General features: G+C 39.9%; 1 protein-coding gene across 1 annotated transcript; it reads right to left on the bottom strand.

Annotated features, from left to right (window-relative positions):
• Positions 1 to 11,243: 11,243 nt before the first annotated feature.
• Positions 11,244 to 16,582, bottom strand: LOC120732119 (formyl peptide receptor 2-like). The gene is made up of 3 exons (XM_040029472.1): positions 16,436 to 16,582; positions 14,723 to 14,839; positions 11,244 to 14,336 (listed from the first exon to the last, which is right to left on the bottom strand). The coding sequence occupies exons 2-3, from the start codon at positions 14,730 to 14,732 to the stop codon at positions 13,243 to 13,245; spliced, it is 1,104 nt and encodes a 367-aa protein (XP_039885406.1). The 5' UTR covers positions 14,733 to 14,839; positions 16,436 to 16,582; the 3' UTR covers positions 11,244 to 13,242.
• Positions 16,583 to 19,237: the final 2,655 nt, after the last annotated feature.

Below are 19,237 nucleotides of genomic sequence, written 5' to 3'. Positions count from 1 at the left end.
CTCGGATCTCAGCTGACCCTTCACACCCTGGACACAGTCTGTTTGACCTGCTCCCCTCAGGCAGGAGGCTCCGGTCCATTCGCACCAGAACCTCTCGCCATAAGAACAGTTTCTTCCCCTCTGCTGTCGGACACATGAACAATAACCATATGACTGTTCCCACCACTAACACATGACCCTACGCTGTGTTCACTGCATCATTCCATGTTTGGCACTGATCACCACCTGCACTCATGTATATATCATGTATATATCTATCTATCTACTTAGCACTTTTAATTCTTATTCTCATTTTTATTTTCATGTCTATTTAAGCTTAATTTATAACAGTATTTATAACAGTATGTTTGCACTGAAGCACCGCAGCAATTTCCTAATGTTGTAAACCCGCTCAACATTTGGCAATAAAACCCTTTCTGATTCTGATTCTGATTCTGACACTAAGGAAGGACAAGCTCCTGTTTTTATGCGTTGTGGTTAGCAACAACGACGGTAACACCATCGTGTGTCCGCTTGTTTATGTTCCACATAAACCTTTCACAATAAAGTTCAAGATCCTGTTGAGACTTTTCAAAATAAACTGAATCACGTGACAGAGCAGATTATTTACGGATGAGAAGTAAAAAAGAGCCGCCAGGTGCTAAAAAATAAACCTTAGACTCAAACGTTAGAACAGGCTTTTCCCCGTAGCACGCCGTGTAATAAATACTCACAAAGAAAACGGCGGCTGTTACAACTTATGTCTAAAAATGTATCGTTTCATACATCGGTTAAAACACTCGACTCCAGCTACATGACGCGCAGTCGAGATTCACAGAATTTACAGAAAATGTTACATTTTTGTGATTTATATCGTTATTGGGACAATAGAATTCTTATATCGGGATATGAGATTTTGGTCATATCGCACAGCCCTACAATCCAGTAAAATATCAATGCTATATGGAAGTACTCATTGATGCTGGGATGAGAAACATGTAAAGGTGTTTTGGTTTCTTTGTTAAAATATTCATTAGCTGTGCTCTAAACTAATCCTTCCTGCATGTGTTGCAGTGGCTTTTATAAAGACAAAGACACCAGAGCTTGACAGACACACAGAAGGGATGGCACCAAGGCAAGACAGGAGGCATAGAAAGGGAATACAAAAGGGGATAAATAAACCCCACAGAAAAAGCAATCAGGAAACTACAGGCACAGAACATAGCATCGTCCTAAGCCTGGGAATGTAAATATAATTTCATAACCAGAAGACTAAATAAGGAATACAGAACCAAAATACAAAAACAGAAATTCAGGAGAAGATATGGAAAACATGCTGCCTTGTTCTGTACTGAATAATCCAACACCATCAGAACTGAATGACTATAATCCAGTTGCCCCCATATCACATGTGACGAATGCACTGGAGAGACTTCTGTGCAATTTGCATACAGCCTAATTCTGGGAGTGGATCATCTATGCTGCAGTGAGCTTACAACTGCCTTGTGAGGATCAGCTTCTGTAATTTCTGTGCTTTTAAAAGGACTCAACAACATGAAGCTACAGGAAATGTCAGTAAAAACAGCAACACATCAGACCATCAGTGCAATAACTGCTACTGAAACTGAATAACACCTTAGATGGTGATTGACTTCTTAAGGGAAAGGATGGCTACGTGACCTGTGTCTTTTCAGGGACAGGATGTTGAGGTGGATTGCTGTGGTGGACAAATATGAGTCCCTGGGTTCCCATATTCTTCAAAGACTCGGCAATTAATTTTTGCCAGGAACATGAGTGTGAGACCTTTACATAAAGCACCATTCTTGTAATTCATATAAGTCCTACTGTAATATCCTGTAAGAGGCCATCCTGAGCTATCAATTAAAATCTATTGATGCCACTAGTGATGGGAATTCCAGCTCTTTTTAGAAAACCGGCTCTTTAAGCTTGGCTCACTAAAAAGAACCGGCTCTTTCGGCTCCCAAGCAGCTCTTCAGGTTGTTTTGTTGCTTTAATTAATATATTATCAACAACAATATAAAATTATGCACAAAATGAATGACTTTTTATTTATATATGTTTAATATATAAATATGCTTGTGACACAGGACCCCGGAACACACACACACACACACTGGCGTTATGTTTGGGCAGCAGCCCTTTTATTTATGGCAACACAAACTGCGGTTTTGTTAGCCTTTCAGGTCAGGATGCAGACAGTCCTGGTTCGTTGCCACCTCACTTCTTCCCAGCCAACACTAGAACAGAATACACAGACTCATCATCAATCAGCCTGCCCAGACACACCTGTTCCCACCACGCTTCCGTGTCTTTCCTCCGAGCTCACTGCGTCACCCCTCCTCTGCAGCAGAACCGAGACCACACCTCCGCCACAATGCTTTTATTTATTCACTCCACATAAAAAATTATATATATATATATATATATATATATATATATATATATATATAAACAACTATTTATAATTCAACTTTGCAAAAACTGTCTCATAGAGCTCTGGGTTGGTTTAGGTGGTTGTATACTGCATGATTATGTAGATACTGCAGCAGAAGAAGCAGCAGCAGCACCAACAACAACATTTGCAGTAGACACACTGGCACCTTCAATAATATCACGCTCAACTGACTGTGTTTTATCTTCCCATTCCCATTGATGGGTGGACAGTTCTCAGGTGCCTGTGCTGCTGGTTGTTTGTAGAGCCGGCTCTACATGACACTCTTTTCTTGCAGACTCTCTGCAGACACTCTGCCTTTGTATTGTCAATAAAATTTAAATGGTTCCAGCTTTTGCTTCTTTCTTGGTGTCATTCATTTTCTTTATTATACCTTTCTAATGTGTCGATGTTGTCTCTTGTTGTTGCCCCGGCTCTCGTTCTCTCACTCCCTCCTGCTCTGTTTGTGTGCTACTGCTGCTGCGAGTGTAACTACCGCCCCTTCCTCCTGTGATCAGCAAAAACACAAGGCACAAACACATATTGACCAATCACGTCCGGCGTGATGCGAAAAAAGGTGTGAGAGAGAGGGTGAGAGAAAGAAAAACAAAAAACAAAAACACGGCTCCCAATGAGGAGCCAGCTCCCATCGTTCACTTCAAAGAGCCGGCTCTAAGAGTCGTTTGGTTTGCGACTGACCCATCACTAGATGCCATATTTGTGGGGGCTGGGCAGAGCACACAGATTAGATTTTCAAAATGACAAGATTTACAGCTTCCACATTTTATGGTGCAAAAGGTGGTTAAGTTATTAGATATTATAATTATGCTGGTAAAACTCAAAATTGGAGCTTCAGTTTGAGAACCTTAACTTTGATTTGGTAAGATTTCAGTAATGTTTAGTAATTTTACCTCTTTCAAAACAAAACATTTGTTTAGTGTCCTCTGCAGTCCGATGAAGTCGAAAAGATGCTACTGAAAATTGTGGAAGGTCTTATTTCTGTCAGGAGACATTGGACCAAAAAAAACAAGATAATGCTACCCCCAAACAGCCGGTCCTCTGATTACATCCAACAGAAAACAGGTGACCAGGTTTTTGTCATTTGTCATTTTTGTCTGTGTGGTAGGCAGGCTGGAAAGGTGGACCCAAGAGTAGGACTCAAAACCGTGAGGTTTAACTCAAAACGCAGCTTTATTGCTGGAAAAATCTCCTCATAAATAAAACTTACAAAAACAAAACAAAACTCTGAACAGAGGAACTAAGGACAGCACAGAAGTCTGAGCAGTTCAGGTGGCCGACTTGGAGGCCAGCAACAGAGACGAAACAGTTCTGGAGGCCGACCGCGGGGAAGGCAGCGGCGGCAGCGAAAAAGGTCTGGAGGCCGTCTGCTGCCATCTGCTTCACAGGGCAGTGGCTCTGCTCAGGCAGCAACAGCAGGATGCAGTCCTTAGCTGGCCGAATGAGCTCACTAGAGCTTCCAGCAGAGGATGGAGGTAGCAGAGTTAACTCCTGAGCTCTCAGCAGGGACCAATCGCTGAGACAACCCGGATGAGCTCCCAGGAAAAACAGGTTGCGCTGGCTTCTTCGTCTCCAGGGGTCCAGAGTTAGCTGAGAGACGAAACTCAGCCTCTGGGGAGGCCCTGAAGAGAGTAACAGTCTCCAAATAGGCCATCTCATGAGAAACAACAAAAGTCTTAGTAGGGCTATCTCCCTTCTTATAATGGGTGGGTGGAGATGGTGGCTAAATAGACAGTGGACCTGAGCTGATAACAGAACTGCAGGCTCCAGTCTGAATTAAAAGTTTGACCCCACCAACTTCCTGTTACAGTGATTACCATAAAAAAGTTTATTGAAATGGACAGAGAAGAATGCATGAGGGGAGTTGAGCAGCCTCAAATATCTGATGGTGTGAGTGAAGAAGATATCATGGAGCCGAGGGAACTGTTTATGTTCTGTTTTAACATAAACGGTTAAAGTTCCCAGGATGATTCTGATACATTTTGTGTTATCAAAAAGAGGAAAATACCATTTTTGGTTCCTTTATAAAAAAAAAGAATAACACTCTGTTCATTGTTCATTGTTTAAAGTTAAGAAAATACCACAAAGAGAACAAATTGTTATCCAATGTGCATAACCCTGACCATCACCCTCACCTCTTACTGGCAATACAGACAGACAGTAAAGCCCCTTCGCTAAAGGACAGATAGGGGAAATCTTTCATACCATGTGTTAGTACCCTCTGTCATGGTCTCTCTATCTCTTTGGCTGGTTCACACTGGCTACAGGTTTTGTTGTTTTTCTCCTTCTCTCTGCCTGGGCGGAGCTCGTTACAGGTTCTTGCTCTTGGCCCACGCACCTGTGATTGTCACCACCTGCTGCTCTGGCTGAGTTCCCCAGCTGCTATTTAAGGCAGTGGCACAGAGCAGCTCACCGCTGGAACGTTGAATCTCCTGAGTTCGTGCTCTCGGCTTCATCTAAGGATCTCATATAAATCATATACATAACAAAATTTCAAGAAGTGTCTCAATCGTAAGTAAAGTAAAACACATTCTGGACCACAAATCACTCCACATTCTCTATTGTTCCCTGATTGCACCGTATTTGAATTACTGTGCAGAGGTTTGGGGCAATACTTACAAATGTTCGCTATCATCAATCTTTATATTATAAAAAAGGGCCATAAGGATAATCCATAAAACTGGTTACAGAGATCATACAAATCCACTATTCTTAAAATCAAAAATTCTAAAATTCACAGATCTGGTTCATTTTCTCACAGCACAAATTATATATAAAGCAATAAATAACCTGCTTCCTGACAATATTCTAAAAATGTTTTCTAAAAGGGAACGGGGATACAATTTGAGGGGGGGATTAAATTTAAAACATCCTCATATCCGTACAACATTAAAAAGTTTTTGCATCTCTGTGTGTGGAGTGAAGCTGTGGAACAGACTAAGTAAAGATATGAAGCAATGTCCGAGCATGGCGCAGTTTAAAAAGCGGTTTAAGGATATGGTTTTTACAGGGTACAGGGAAAAGGTAGAGATTTGATAGGGTGTTCTTGTCTAATATTTTCATGTGTGTGCGGGTGCACGGGTATGTTGGTATGGGTATATATATATATTTGTAGGTTGTGTATCCTTGAGGTGTTAATCGGGTTATTGAAAATGTGTATATGTGCGTATGTGTATATACCTATGTGGTTGATCTGATATCCTCGTGTTGGTGTTGTTCCCAGATCATCATACTAAATGTTGTTCCAGGATCAACATTGCAAGTGACCAATCAGAATGTTGTGACGTCATACTTTTGCGACTTCGGGAAAAACCGGCGTAAAACAAAAAACTGTACTAAAGCTGCGTGAAACCGCCTCTGTCCGCCGATCAACGGACCCTGACCCTAACCCTAACCCTAACCGTAACCCTTTAATAAACAGTAAGCAGAATTGATATTGTCCTTGCAACATTGGAATTTCATAAATGCACGAATGGCTTGGCGCGCAAAAGAATAACGTCACAACAATGTGATTGGTCACTTGCAATGTTGAACCTGGAACAACATTTTCATGATGGTCTGGGAACAACACCAACACGAGGATATCAGATCATCCATACGTATGTATGGATAGATAGAAACATATATGTATATATATTATAAAAAAAAAAAGAGAAAAAAAAATACACATGACATATAATGTAATTGCAAGGAGGTATTTCTGTAGTCTATTGATACTAGATAGAATAGAATAGAATAGAATAGAATAGAATAGCCTTTATTGTCATTGTACAGAGTACAACGAAATTGGAGTGCCACTCCCTTGGTGCAAGTTTCAATAATAAATATAAATGTAAAATATAAAAAGTACAAAAAAACAATCGTAAGTACTCAAACAATAGTATGTACAATATATACAGGATAGCAGCATTAATATAATGACAGTATGAATAGCAGCATAATATAATGACAGTGACGGTATGGAATAGGTTCAATTGTTTTTGTGCTTATTTACTACAGTGATAGCTCTGGGAAAGAAGCTATCCCTGAATCTGTTTGTCCTGGTTTTATGTGACCTGTACCGTCGGCCTGACGGTAATAGTTCAAACAGTTGGTTGCTGGGGTGAGAGTGGTCCTTGATGATATTGCCAGCTCTGCTGAGGTACCGAGAGTTTGCAGTGACCTCCAGGCTGGGCAGAGAGCAGCCAGTGATCTTCTGGGCTGTGTTAAAGTGGAAAAGGGGTGGGATTAAATAAGCTTATGCTTCTTCCTGCTCCTTTTTGAACATGAACGTTATTTGGAGTTGTGGTTGCTCGTTTTCCTTTTGTTTTGCTTTGTTCATTTGTCTCTTTTAATTCTATTTTGTTGTACTTTTTCAACATGTTCAAACTAAAGATTCAATCAATCAATCAATCAATCAATCTCCCTGTGAATTCTGTGTGTAGATACCCTCCTCCTGGAGCAGATTATGGACCCTTTCTGTGTGTGGCGGCATGAGTTGAGTTTTGGAGAGTGTGCGGCTGAAGAGGAGTGAGTGTGTGTGGATTATCCCTTCTCCCTTGAGCCCTGGACCCCCCTCCCAACTCACTGTACATATATATAGCACTGAGGTGTTCCCTGTTGTAAATAAATTGTCTTCTTTTGTTTGCAAAGAACTCTGCGCGTGAATCCATCCAATAGCCATGACACCCTCTATAATATAATATATCGATCTGGCAGAAAAGCATCTCCCAGATACTACTACTAATAATAATAGTGCATAAACATTTCAACTTCTGCAACAAAATAATTTAATTTAATGTAGAAACAACCAGTCCCGAGGTGAGAAAGACATGTACCCAAAATGTGTGCAGGCAGATAACTAGACCCAGCTGAGGGTTCCTGCATTTCCTCATTTATTGGTCTACCATTAATGTTAATGTATTAATGTGCTCAATGTTTTTTTACGAATTAATTTTTCCTTTTTGCTTTTAATTTTAATTTTTAACAGATGCTTTTGTGGTTTGTGCATAGTATGATTTACATAGTGTGACTCACAGTTAGAGGACCATGAATTTTAACAATGCCATGAAGATCTGGGTGAGTCATAGCCTTCAATTCTATAAAATTGCAAACATAGAAGGGCAACCAGCAGATGAAGAATGTAAAAATGATGGAGAAAATGATTCGGTTTCCTTGTGTCAAGATCCTCTCTCGATTTCTCTGATCCTTTTGTTACTCAGCTGTAAAAAATAAACACAATTGACTCCAAAACATGTGCGATGCAAACTTTCAAAGCACGCTGGCTTCACCCGATTCTTTGATGGCAAATAGTCATTCACAGACAGTAAAGTTCAACTTCAACCCATTATTTAGCAAAGCATATGCATATGGAGATCACCCATGTCACACTCTAGGCCTGGCAGAGTATGCTCCAAGGAAGCTCTGAAGCATTTCCTCTTAATAGAGCTACTTTTATACTTTTCCACTACCCCCCTCCACATCAATGGGGAGGGTGAGTTCACCCCCCTCTGTGAGCTTATCATAACATGTTTGATTGAGAGGGCTGTACGCATTTACTGTACAGCCATAGAAAGGGTCGCAGGCTTTTGCTGTACAGCCCTTTAAAGGGCCGCCTGCTTTTGCTGTACAGCCATCTAAACGGCTGTTGTACAGCCATGTAAAGGGCTGAACACGCAGTGAAGCACTACAGTTAAATGCAGCTGGATGCAGAGAAGGGGTCCGATGCGCATACTTTAGCAGTGCCAAGCTGAATTAACCCTATGTTAGACTAGTCACAGTTGGCCATAACACTATCGAAGGTTTCTTACTGATCCTCACTGTTACATTTTCAAACAGTACTGATCAGCATGTATTCATACAACAAGTGGCACAAACTTTTTCATTCATATAGTGGTAGATATATTTGACCTAAATATATGGGTCATGTGAACATGCAGGTTAATTGCTTAACACAGTGACTCCACTATATAAGACACTTCATTGTAAGTGTGCATAGTATATATGATTGCACAGAATTTATCTGAGTAATTATGATTACATATCTAGTGTATACAGGTATATATGTCATAATAAAATCCATTTCCACTAGCCTACACATAATTTCATATCCTCAATGCCTGGCTCTTTTAACCTTTGAGCAACAACATCTATCTTGCTTAATATTTCCACACTTGTTATTGACATGCGCATTGCACGGATGCCTATGGCCACTTAAGAGACAAGTATTACCAGGAATGGGATCACAAAGCCCACGACATGAGCTGAGCTTTGCAGACTGTCCTTTTGTTGTGTGCCCACACCACCACCCAGATGGACAAATAACGATCCAGACATCCAGGCTGTCAGAAAGAAGATACTGGCAAACATGTTGACTACACTCACAAAAGTGTTGAGCTTGCACATGAATTCTCCAAAAGGCCATTGGTGACTCTAAGAGAGAGAAATGATCGAGAAAATAAGGAAGGCCGTGAAGAGGAAGTCAGCTATGGCCAGGTTGAGAAACCAAACCGAGTTGGGAGTGAACAATGCGTAAATTGCGTAAATGCATCCTGGCTCCATGTCCCCATTCATACACTGTATATATTTTGTCCTTGTAAATACCTCCCCCTCACTGTAAATAAACTGTCTTCACCGCAACTGTGCCTCCGTGCGTTCTGCTTCCTGGGTCCATCTGCATTTGCCATAACAGGTGGAAGGAACAAAAATCCTGGAGGGCCAGGATTTCCCAAGGTGCTGTGTGTTACTCGTGGGCATAATATATGCTCTCAATCTGAGCTATTGCATGGATCTAAAATATACTTTTGAAGTTTTCAGAAGCTGTTCCTTGACCTGGATGGACTGAGAGCCAGTGGAAAGTCCCAAGAACAGTATTTTCTAAAGATGTCACTTGTTTTAGAGCACTAAGAGATTTTATTCAGATTGTGTTGCTTTGTACTTGGAAGTCCATTGGAATAAAATGATAGTGTTGACAAAAAACAGAAGACAAAAAATGTTTTTTTCTTTTCTCTACCTAGCTGTTTTTGATATTATATTCAACAAATTGTGCCTTGGCAGTTGTTGTAAAACCTTTACAACTGTCCTTAACACCTATCCAGTATTTAATCCTCAGAGAGATGTGCTGATAAATGAACCAGCATTACGTTAAAGATGCTGACTCTGTTTCAAAAATTGTTAACTGTTTGGAATTCTGCATGTGTAACATTGATCTTAAAGGTGTTTGCTGTATTGTGTAAAAGAAAAATGCAAGATCTTGTAAAGTTTGGTAGCCATTGAAAGCTAACAAAAATAAGAGAAAGCTAAAATGATGATAACAATGAAGAAAATCAGCAACTTAATATTTTAACTTAAAAAATGATTAACAGGTTGGGAGCAGAGCAGCAGATTAACTTAACTTTTTTTGTAATTGCTGTAATTAATTACATAACACTTAAAATCGTTTTAAATAATGTGGAAAAAGTAATGGAGGAACATAATTTTTACGAGTAAACAACTTAAAAACATGTTTTTAAGCTACCAATTATTAAGTAAGCTGGTTCAAAACTCCGCTGACCGCATTATTACCAGAACCCCCTCCTGCCAGCACATCACCGCTGTTCTCCAGGAATTTCACTGGCTCCCTGTGAAATTCTGGATAGTGTACAAACTTCTACTGCTCACCTTCAAGGCCCTTCATAACCTCGCTCCTCTCTATCTTTCTGACCTGTTAAGTGCTATCTCTTCCACCTGCTCACTTCCATCCTCTTCTTCTATCCAGCTTGCTGTGCCTTCTTTCCGCCTCACCACCATGGGAAGCAGAGCTTTCTGCTGCTCTGCTCCCAACCTGTGGAACTCTCAACCCCCAAATATAAGAAACATTGATTCTCTCACCCAGTTTAAATCCCTACTCAAAACCCATCTATTCAAATCTGCATATTCACTGTTAACCTATTGTTTGTTTATTTTATCTTGTGCTTTTGTTTTCTTATTTTTCTTTGTTGTCATTGTTCTGTTATGTATTTTATTATATTGTTAAGTGTCCTTGGCAGTCTTGAAAGGCACTTTCAAAGAATTATTATTATTATTATTAGTATTAATGTGGTTGTGTTGTATATTTCACTGTTTATAGCCATTGTTTTTACTTATCTACATTTTCCTTTTGCCAACTGTGCCCGTAAATTGAATTTTTTGCTTGATTTTTCCACAAAGGCATCAAACAGCAGCAAAGAAAAGCACAAAAAGCACTGAATCGATCTGTGTTTTGCAGATTTTAACTAGACCATTGTTTACAACATTTGTTGTAAATAGTAATCTGTCAATCCCATTGTACAGGAAGGACCCACAGCAGTATACTGCAACGGTAGTTAGAGGTGCCCCAGGAAACAATATCAACAGGGTATCAAATACCATTGATCCCACAGGCGAGTGGGCCACCCTAAAATGAGACAAATGACTTTATTTTGGTTTTTTTAGGGAACACAAAAAAATGTTTTGTTAAACTGTTGATATTGCTTGGTTGTCATGTATTTAACTGTGTACACCATAAGCAATGCATCATTACTTAGTGGTGGGTTTGTGAATTCTTTATATGGCCGTGTATGGCATTTCTTCTAAATCTAAGTCTTCTAACCCAGTGATGAGCTGCGGGCATAGAACCTTAAGTCTGAGGAGATGCAATTTGCTGCAATTTACTGCAAGTTACTGACTACAGAATCATATTACATAGTATACAAATTCCTATGCATAAATACAAAAGAAATGTATGACATATCTGACAAGTGTATGTGTATTTATACATAATGTTTCTACACAAAGGACCAACTGATGGCACGGAATACATTAGTAATAAATAGAAGGAGACTCACTATCCCTGAGGTGCTACAGAGGAGACAGAACTGCATATAACTGGAAAGCTAAAATGAGGGATATAAACCATATATTCAGCTATCATAATGGGCAGTGTTACATTCTTGGGCAATTACAAACCCAATTCTTGAAAGGTTGGAATGTTGTGCAAAATGTGAGAAAAAAATCAGAATGCTGTCATTTGCAAATGTTTTCAAGGAACCGCTCAGATAATGTTCAGTGACTTTATTTACAGTATGAAGGTGAAACAACAATCCAAACACAAGTTCAACAATAGTGAAGGTCCTGATTCCACAGGGCAAGTTTCTTCAAAAGTCCAGTATCTCCACACATCTCTCAAGAAGCCATATATTAACATGATCTAGAAATGCTCCATCTTCTTTGGGTCAAAGCTCATTTAAAATGAACTGAGACAAAGTCAAAAACTGTTCTGTATTCAGACGAATTGAAATTTGAAGTTGTGTTTGGAAAACATGCAAACATTTGCATCCTCTGGGTTAAAGAGGGGAGAGACCATCCATCTTGCTATCAGCAGTCAGTTGAAAAGCCTGCATCTCTGATGGTATGGTGATGCATTACTGTCTGGAGAGGCACCATTAATTCTTTGTAGGACTATTGAGCTGACAATCATGTTCTCTCAGGAAATGGTAGAAAGAAAGAAAGAAAATAAGACAGCACTCCACACCCCAAGGCCTAATGACGTATTAAAAAAAAAATCTCAAAAAAGGTTATTTGCATATTTAAAAAAAATATACTTGAATACAGAGTAACTGAAATGAAGGCTTTTAAATGTTGCTAAATCTCAAGGATGTACATCTTTTCTAATCTCAGACCTTAAAGTCATAATTCAATTTTTTTAAAAAAGGAAAAAGAAAATAAACGACATTTTCATACTAACTTCAGCACACTGCTCCTTGAACTGTAACTATTGCATCTTTTTGTTTACATACTGAATAGTCAATGTAAGAAAACTGACTATTTAGCATGTTTTCTTTATACATTTCTTTATATTTTGTTTCCATGGTGTCAGAATTCGTTACTGTAATTTTTGAAGGGGTCTCGAGCAATAGTTTTCTTTAGACATGGGCTGCTTTTTTACTCATTCAGTCTCTAACCATTTTCAGAGTAATGTTTTTTGTAACACATTTAACACTGATCTATGAATCAATAAAGAAAAAAAAATTGCAACTAACTTAAGGGACAGACCAGTTCGGTGTCTACACATAACAGCCAACTAAGCAAATAAACTATTGTAATTCATAAATTTTGGCACCTTTTTATTAGCATTATTTGTTCCCATGTATTTATCGATGAAAAAACGCCAAGGATTAGAGCTTGAAAGCTAAATGTTTCCCAAAAAGTAGCCAAACAACATATGAACTGTATCTTAAGGCCATGACATGAAGAATTACGAAAAAAAAATGATTTATTGTATTTTTTGCTTTGCAACATCTACCTTCTAACATAAAAGTCACTTAAAATTAATTTAATGATGAAATCCAAATCATGGAAAAATGACAGCATCAAAGTAAAAAAACACAAAACAAAACAAACAACACAAAAAAACCATTCATATGTTAAATTGTTTTAGTAAATTTTAATGCAGAGATGCAGCACGCATAAGTTTTAACGTATTCTGACTAATTAAAGTTGTAACTCCTCTTTCTTACTATTGTAAGTAAATATAGTAAGCATAGTGGGATATTCCCTGTCTGTGCAACAATAGATAAGTACCATACTAACAAGCTGACATTTTATATTTCTGTGAAAGAGTTTAAAATTTAAAAAACAAAAAAAAAACATTTAATTCAATAAAATTCATTAGAAATTGATGTAAAATTCATTACATGAATAAATGAGGGTTTCATTCAAGTCCATATACATGTGAAGGCAGACGAGCAAATTATATTGTGTATGTCTGTTCATGAGCGTAAATATGTAAAACAAAAAACAATGATTCATTTCAAAATTCATTGTCTGGTGGGGCACTCTTCTTCAGTTCTAGGAATCCCCTCAGTGATGATTACTGTGCTTTCTGGGATGTTTTCATAAATGGCTGGGTCGATCCGATCTAAAGTGGCAGCAGTGTCTGATTTTTGGGAAGCTTTTGAAAAGGTTGATGACATGGAGCGGGTGGACAGAAATGACAAATGGTCTTCTGCCAGTGCACTCTCGAGTACAAAACAAATGGACTGTCGAAATTTCTTCTGGAATTCTTCACACATGAAAACATAAAGGATGGGGTTCAAGCAGCTGTTCAGAAAAGCCAGACTCACAGTCAGAGGACCATACATTCTAACAATCCCCTGGAGCTCTAACTTCAATTCTATGAAATTGAAAATGTGGAAAGGCAACCAACAGATGAAGAATGCAAAAATGATGGAGAAAATGACCCGGCGAGATCTGCGTCTCCTTGTTCTCGGCATGCGCATTGCACGGATACCAATGAACACATAAGAGATCATTATTATCAGGAATGGGATCACAAAGCCCATAACAAAGCGAAAAATGTCGAGAGTCAATTTGTGTTCTTTGATTGTTGCAGAATAACCACAGGAACTTTCCCCTCTGTTCCCCACTGATGCAGTGCGAAAAGTGGCATAAGGAGTGCTGAAGACGCCAGCGATCACCCAGATCCCAGCTGATATAAGCTGAGCTTTACTGACTGTGCGTTTGTTGTGTGCCCACACCACCACACAGATACACAAACAACGATCCAAACTCATGGCTGTCAGAGTAAAGATGCTGACAAACATATTGACTACACTCACAAAGGTGTTGAGCTTGCACATGAATGTTCCAAAAGGCCATCGGTGACTCTGAGAGAGAGAAATGATCGAGAAAATAAGGAAGGCCGTGAAGAGGAAGTCAGCTATGGCCAGGTTGAGAAACCAAACTGAGTCGACTGTTTTCTGCATTTTGAATCCCGCCACGTAGATAACAAGGCTATTGCCCAGAGTTCCAGCTATAAATATCACACAGTAGATGACAATGGAGGCTGTTTGTATGTGTGTGAAAGCTGCATCTTGTTCAGGTGACTGAGTTGCATTGAAAGTGATGTTATCTGAAAGCAAAAAAGAAAATGTTTTATTAAACAAATCATGTTTCCACGATATATTATATGAACAGATAAAATAAGAGGATTTCATTACATTTGTTGCCAAATTATGCAAATTAAGTAATTTTTAAGTAACAAAATACAGCTATGCATTTTCATAGTTGGCTCCAACACATGTTCTATGCAATACTAGCTTCTACTTTTGTGATGCACATACAGAATTCTGTGTGCAAGTTGGCATATGCATTTATCGAACTTTTTTGTGATTAATAACATAATTAATAACAGGTATGAGTGCTCATTTTGAACAGTTTAACAAGAACTCAAATAACCTTTCACATATTGCTGCTTAAAGAGAAATAGTAATATATGTCTAGACTAAATTAACTTACCCGTCCCCATGCTCTTTTTAGCTGAGAGAGTCTGTCGTGGTTATAAGTTGATCTCTATCAGTTGCTGCTTCTACTTGCTCTCTGTCTTTGATAACGCTGCCCTCTCAGTTTTTGCAGCTGCAGATGAAGCAGTATGCACATACAGAAATGAGCAGATAATTTAATAGTAACTACTCAGAATATGCTAATGCAACAACATTTGCCTGAACTGAATGAACATTTTTGTGATGACGCTCAAAAGGTTGGACAAATCTTGCAAGAATATTATTTATATCTGTATATTGTGCCAATGTTGTACATATATCACTGTAGACAATCACCGATCGTGGTTAGCTACATTGTTCTTGTGCTGCACTGTACTCACATTCATGCACCCTTACAGACACTCTTTGGCTTATCAGATGAACACAAAAGACAAAGAAGTGCTAAAAATGTAAGAGTTTATTGCATAAAGATTCCCCAAATAACATTAAAGTGGCTGTTTGGCAAAGACTGTTGTTATTAAGTGTCGATGCAAACAGTAAAACTGTATATTATTGATTTTGTATGGAAGTAGTCACTGGTGCAGAGATGGAAAAAATGTAAATATGCTTTTGCTTCTTTGTTAGCATTAGCTGTGCTTTAAAAACACAGTAATGCTTCCTGCACACGTGTTGGAAAGTTTCTGTGTGTTTGCACATTAGCTGTAATTATCTGGTTGATCTAGATGTTCAGATAGAACTAAGTAGAGGTGCCCAAGGACACTTTTCAAATAATAGAATACCATATGTCCCAAGCAGTTGATTTTTCTCGGTGGTCATGCATTTAACAGTGTATACCAGTACTATGTAAATGGTAAATGGTAAATGGCCTGTATTTGTATAGCGCTTTACTAGTCCCTAAGGACCCCAAAGCACTTTACACATTCAGTCATCCACCCATTCACACACACATTCACACACTGGTGATGGCAAGCTACAGTGTAGCCACAGCCGCTCTGGGGCGCACTGACAGAGGCGAGGCTGCCGGACACTGGTGCCACCGGGCCCTCTGACCATGTATATCATTACTTTCTGCACATGGCACTGGGTAATCATTTGCATTAACAGTTTGTTTATAATTTATTGATACGATCTTGCTATTTCTTTTGTAATTTCTGAACTCTGCACTGAGTACTTGACTTCAGTAATATCATTGAAAAAGATGACATAAATTGTCATATATCAGAATCATTGCCACAAGTGTCCATTTCCCGATTCTACTACCACGGTGCCATCCTAAATGACAGCTCGTTACAGGAGTGCGTTTTTATGATGTTCTTCTGTTTATTTATTAATTTATTAGTTTTGCTTTTTTCTTAATCACATATTCAGTTATTCTTATTTCTTAGTAAATTTGTTACTTTATACCAGGGGGATTGTTAGAGTTTTGAAACACTGAGCCCTTAGCCCAGCTCTGAAATGTTTTGGATTTTCCTTTGATAACAACACCTCTTTGAAGTTTTTTAAAATTACATTCATATAACATATCAAACATTATGAACACTAAAGGTTGAATTCTTAGAATGATTCAGAAATAAACAGTAAACAATAAAAAGTTCAATTTGAGTTCTTCTTGTTTAATGCAATAAAAAAAAAATTAAGCAGCAGGAATAAAACTTTAAAAAAAATGTTAGAATGTCGATGAAGTATTCATTTGAGAAAGTATTTATCTAGTTAAGTTTTTAAATTTTACCTGCCCTGGTCTCATAACTTCTTTCCTGTTATTTTGGTATCTCGCTGTTCAGCTCCTCTGCTCTCCGCACCTTCTCTTCTCTCCTCTGTCCTGCTTATAAGAAGAATGTAATATAAACCGTATACTAAACAGGTTTTCTTTCAGTGGATGGGAGGAGCTGTTAATGAGGAAATTAAAATAGTAAACAAAAACATGCCCACCAATCAATAACAAGGCCGGAGCCATCATACCTATTATTTATTTTTTGCTTTGCAGTTCTACATCTATCCTTGTGTAAGAAAAATGTGTTTAGTAGCCATTTTTAAAAAAATAATTCTTGACTTAATTTTATTTTTAGTCTCAGAACGAATAGTGAGGCAATACCATTTTGATTTTGCAACAACCACAAGTCCTAATTGAGAAGGGCACAGCTCATCCGTGCAATAACAAACCTATAATAAGCGGAGGCTATCTCTAGTTCTTTGACTGTATTTCATAGTTTAATAGCCTACAAAAATCTAATGTGTTAATCTGCTGGTTATAATTTTAAAGGATATATATATATATATATATATATATATATATATATATATATATATATATATATATATATATATATATATGTATAGTGAGATGCTTGGCTACAAGTTGAACAGCCACAAGGGGCAGTACCCTCCATGGAGAAGGAGGCTAGAGGGCAAGATCAAAGTAGCACGGAGAGAGGTTAGCCAACTAACGGAGTTGCAGAAAGGTGCAACAAGGAAGGTGCATAAGAAATACAGCAAGCTGTCCATACCTGAGGCCTTGGAAACTGCCAAGCAAAGACTCACAGCCTTGGCCAGCCGCTTGAGGAGGTACACCAGAGAGATAGAAGGCATGAGAATAAACCAGCTGTTCTCCACAGAACCAGCAAAGGTGTACTCTCAGTGGCAAGGGAACAATAATAAGAGAACAGCACCACCAAGGCTGGAGACGGAGCAATACTGGAAGAGCATATGGGAGAAGGACGCAACCCATAACGGCAATGCTCAGTGGCTAGTGGATCTGAGGGCAGACCACAGCGACCTCCCTGAACAGGGTCCAGTAACCATCACAGTGGCAGATATCCAAGAAAGGGTCTCCAGTATGAAGAGTTGGACAGCACCAGGGCCCGACATGGTTCACGCCTACTGGCTGAAGAAGCTGTTGGTTAACGAGAGACACCCGGAATGGCTAACCGAAGGTCGGACGGTCCTGATCCCCAAGGACCCCAAGAAGGGACCAGTCCCCTCCAACTACCGACCAATAACCTGCCTCAGTACTACATGGAAGCTCCTATCAGGCATCATATCGGCTAAGATGAACAGGCACATGGGTCAATACATGAGCGGGACACAGAAAGGGATTGGCAAGAATACCAGAGGCGCAAAACACCAGCTACTGGTAGACAGAACAGTCAGCTGAGACTGCAAGACCAGACTGACCAACCTGTGCACTGCCTGGATTGATTACAAGAAGGCCTATGACTCAATGCCCCACAGCTGGATACTGGAATGCCTAGAATTGTACAAGATCAATGGGACCCTAAGAGCCTTCATCAGGAACTCAATGGGGATGTGGTGTACAACACTAGAGGCCAACTCCAAGCCCATAGCACAAGTCACCATCAAGTGCGGGATCTACCAAGGAGATGCTCTGTCCCCACTGCTGTTTTGCATAGGCCTGAACCCCCTCAGTGAGATCATTAACAAGACTGGCTACGGATACCGACTACGGAACGGAGCAGTTGTCAGCCACCTCCTGTACATGGATGACATCAAGCTGTATGCCAAGAGTGAACGAGACATCGATTCACTGATCCACACTACCAGGCTATACAGCAATGACATTGGAATGTCGTTCGGACTGGAGAAGTGTAGTCGGATGGTAACAAAGAGAGGGAAGGTAGTCAGAACTGAGGGGATTGAACTACCAGAAGGCAACATTGCAGACATAGAGGACAGTTACAAGTACCTGGGGATCCCGCAGGCGAATGGGAACCATGAAGAGGCCGCTAGAAAAGCTGCAACCACCAAGTACCTGCAGAGGGTCAGGCAAGTCCTGAGGAGTCAGCTGAATGGTAAGAACAAGATCCAGGCCATCAACACGTACGCCCTGCCCGTGATCAGGTACCCTGCTGGGGTAATAGGCTGGCCAAAGGAGGAGATAGAAGCCACTGACATAAAGACAAGAAAGCTCCTTACCATGCATGGAGGGTTTCACCCCAAGTCCAGCACCCTGAGGCTGTACGCTAAGCGGAAGGAAGGGGGCCGGGGACTGGTGAGTGTCAGCACCACAGTCCAGGATGAGACAACGAACATCCAAGAATACATTGGGAAGATGGCCCCAACTGACCGAGTGCTCAGTGAATACCTCAGGCAGCAGAAACCCAAGAAAGAGGAGGGAGACGAGGAACCATCATGGAAGGACAGGGCCCTGCACGGTATGTACCACCGGCAGATAGAGGAGGTGGCTGATATCCAGAAATCCTACCAGTGGCTGGACAAAGCTGGACTGAAAGACAGCACGGAAGCACTAATCATGGCAGCACAAGAACAAGCTCTGAGTACAAGATCCATAGAGGCTGGGGTCTATCACACCAGGCAAGACCCCAGGTGCAGGCTGTGTAAAGATGCCCCAGAGACAATCCAGCACATAACAGCAGGGTGCAAGATGCTAGCAGGCAAGGCATACATGGAACGCCATAACCAAGTGGCCGGCATAGTGTACAGGAACATCTGTGCCGAGTATAACCTGGAAGTCCCGAGGTCAAAATGGGAGATGCCCCCAAGGGTGGTGGAGAAT

This window comes from Simochromis diagramma, unplaced genomic scaffold, assembly GCF_900408965.1.
Source record: "Simochromis diagramma unplaced genomic scaffold, fSimDia1.1 OVJJ01000361.1, whole genome shotgun sequence".
Taxonomy (NCBI): domain Eukaryota; kingdom Metazoa; phylum Chordata; class Actinopteri; order Cichliformes; family Cichlidae; genus Simochromis; species Simochromis diagramma.
This window is presented reverse-complemented; position numbering and strand designations above follow the sequence as displayed.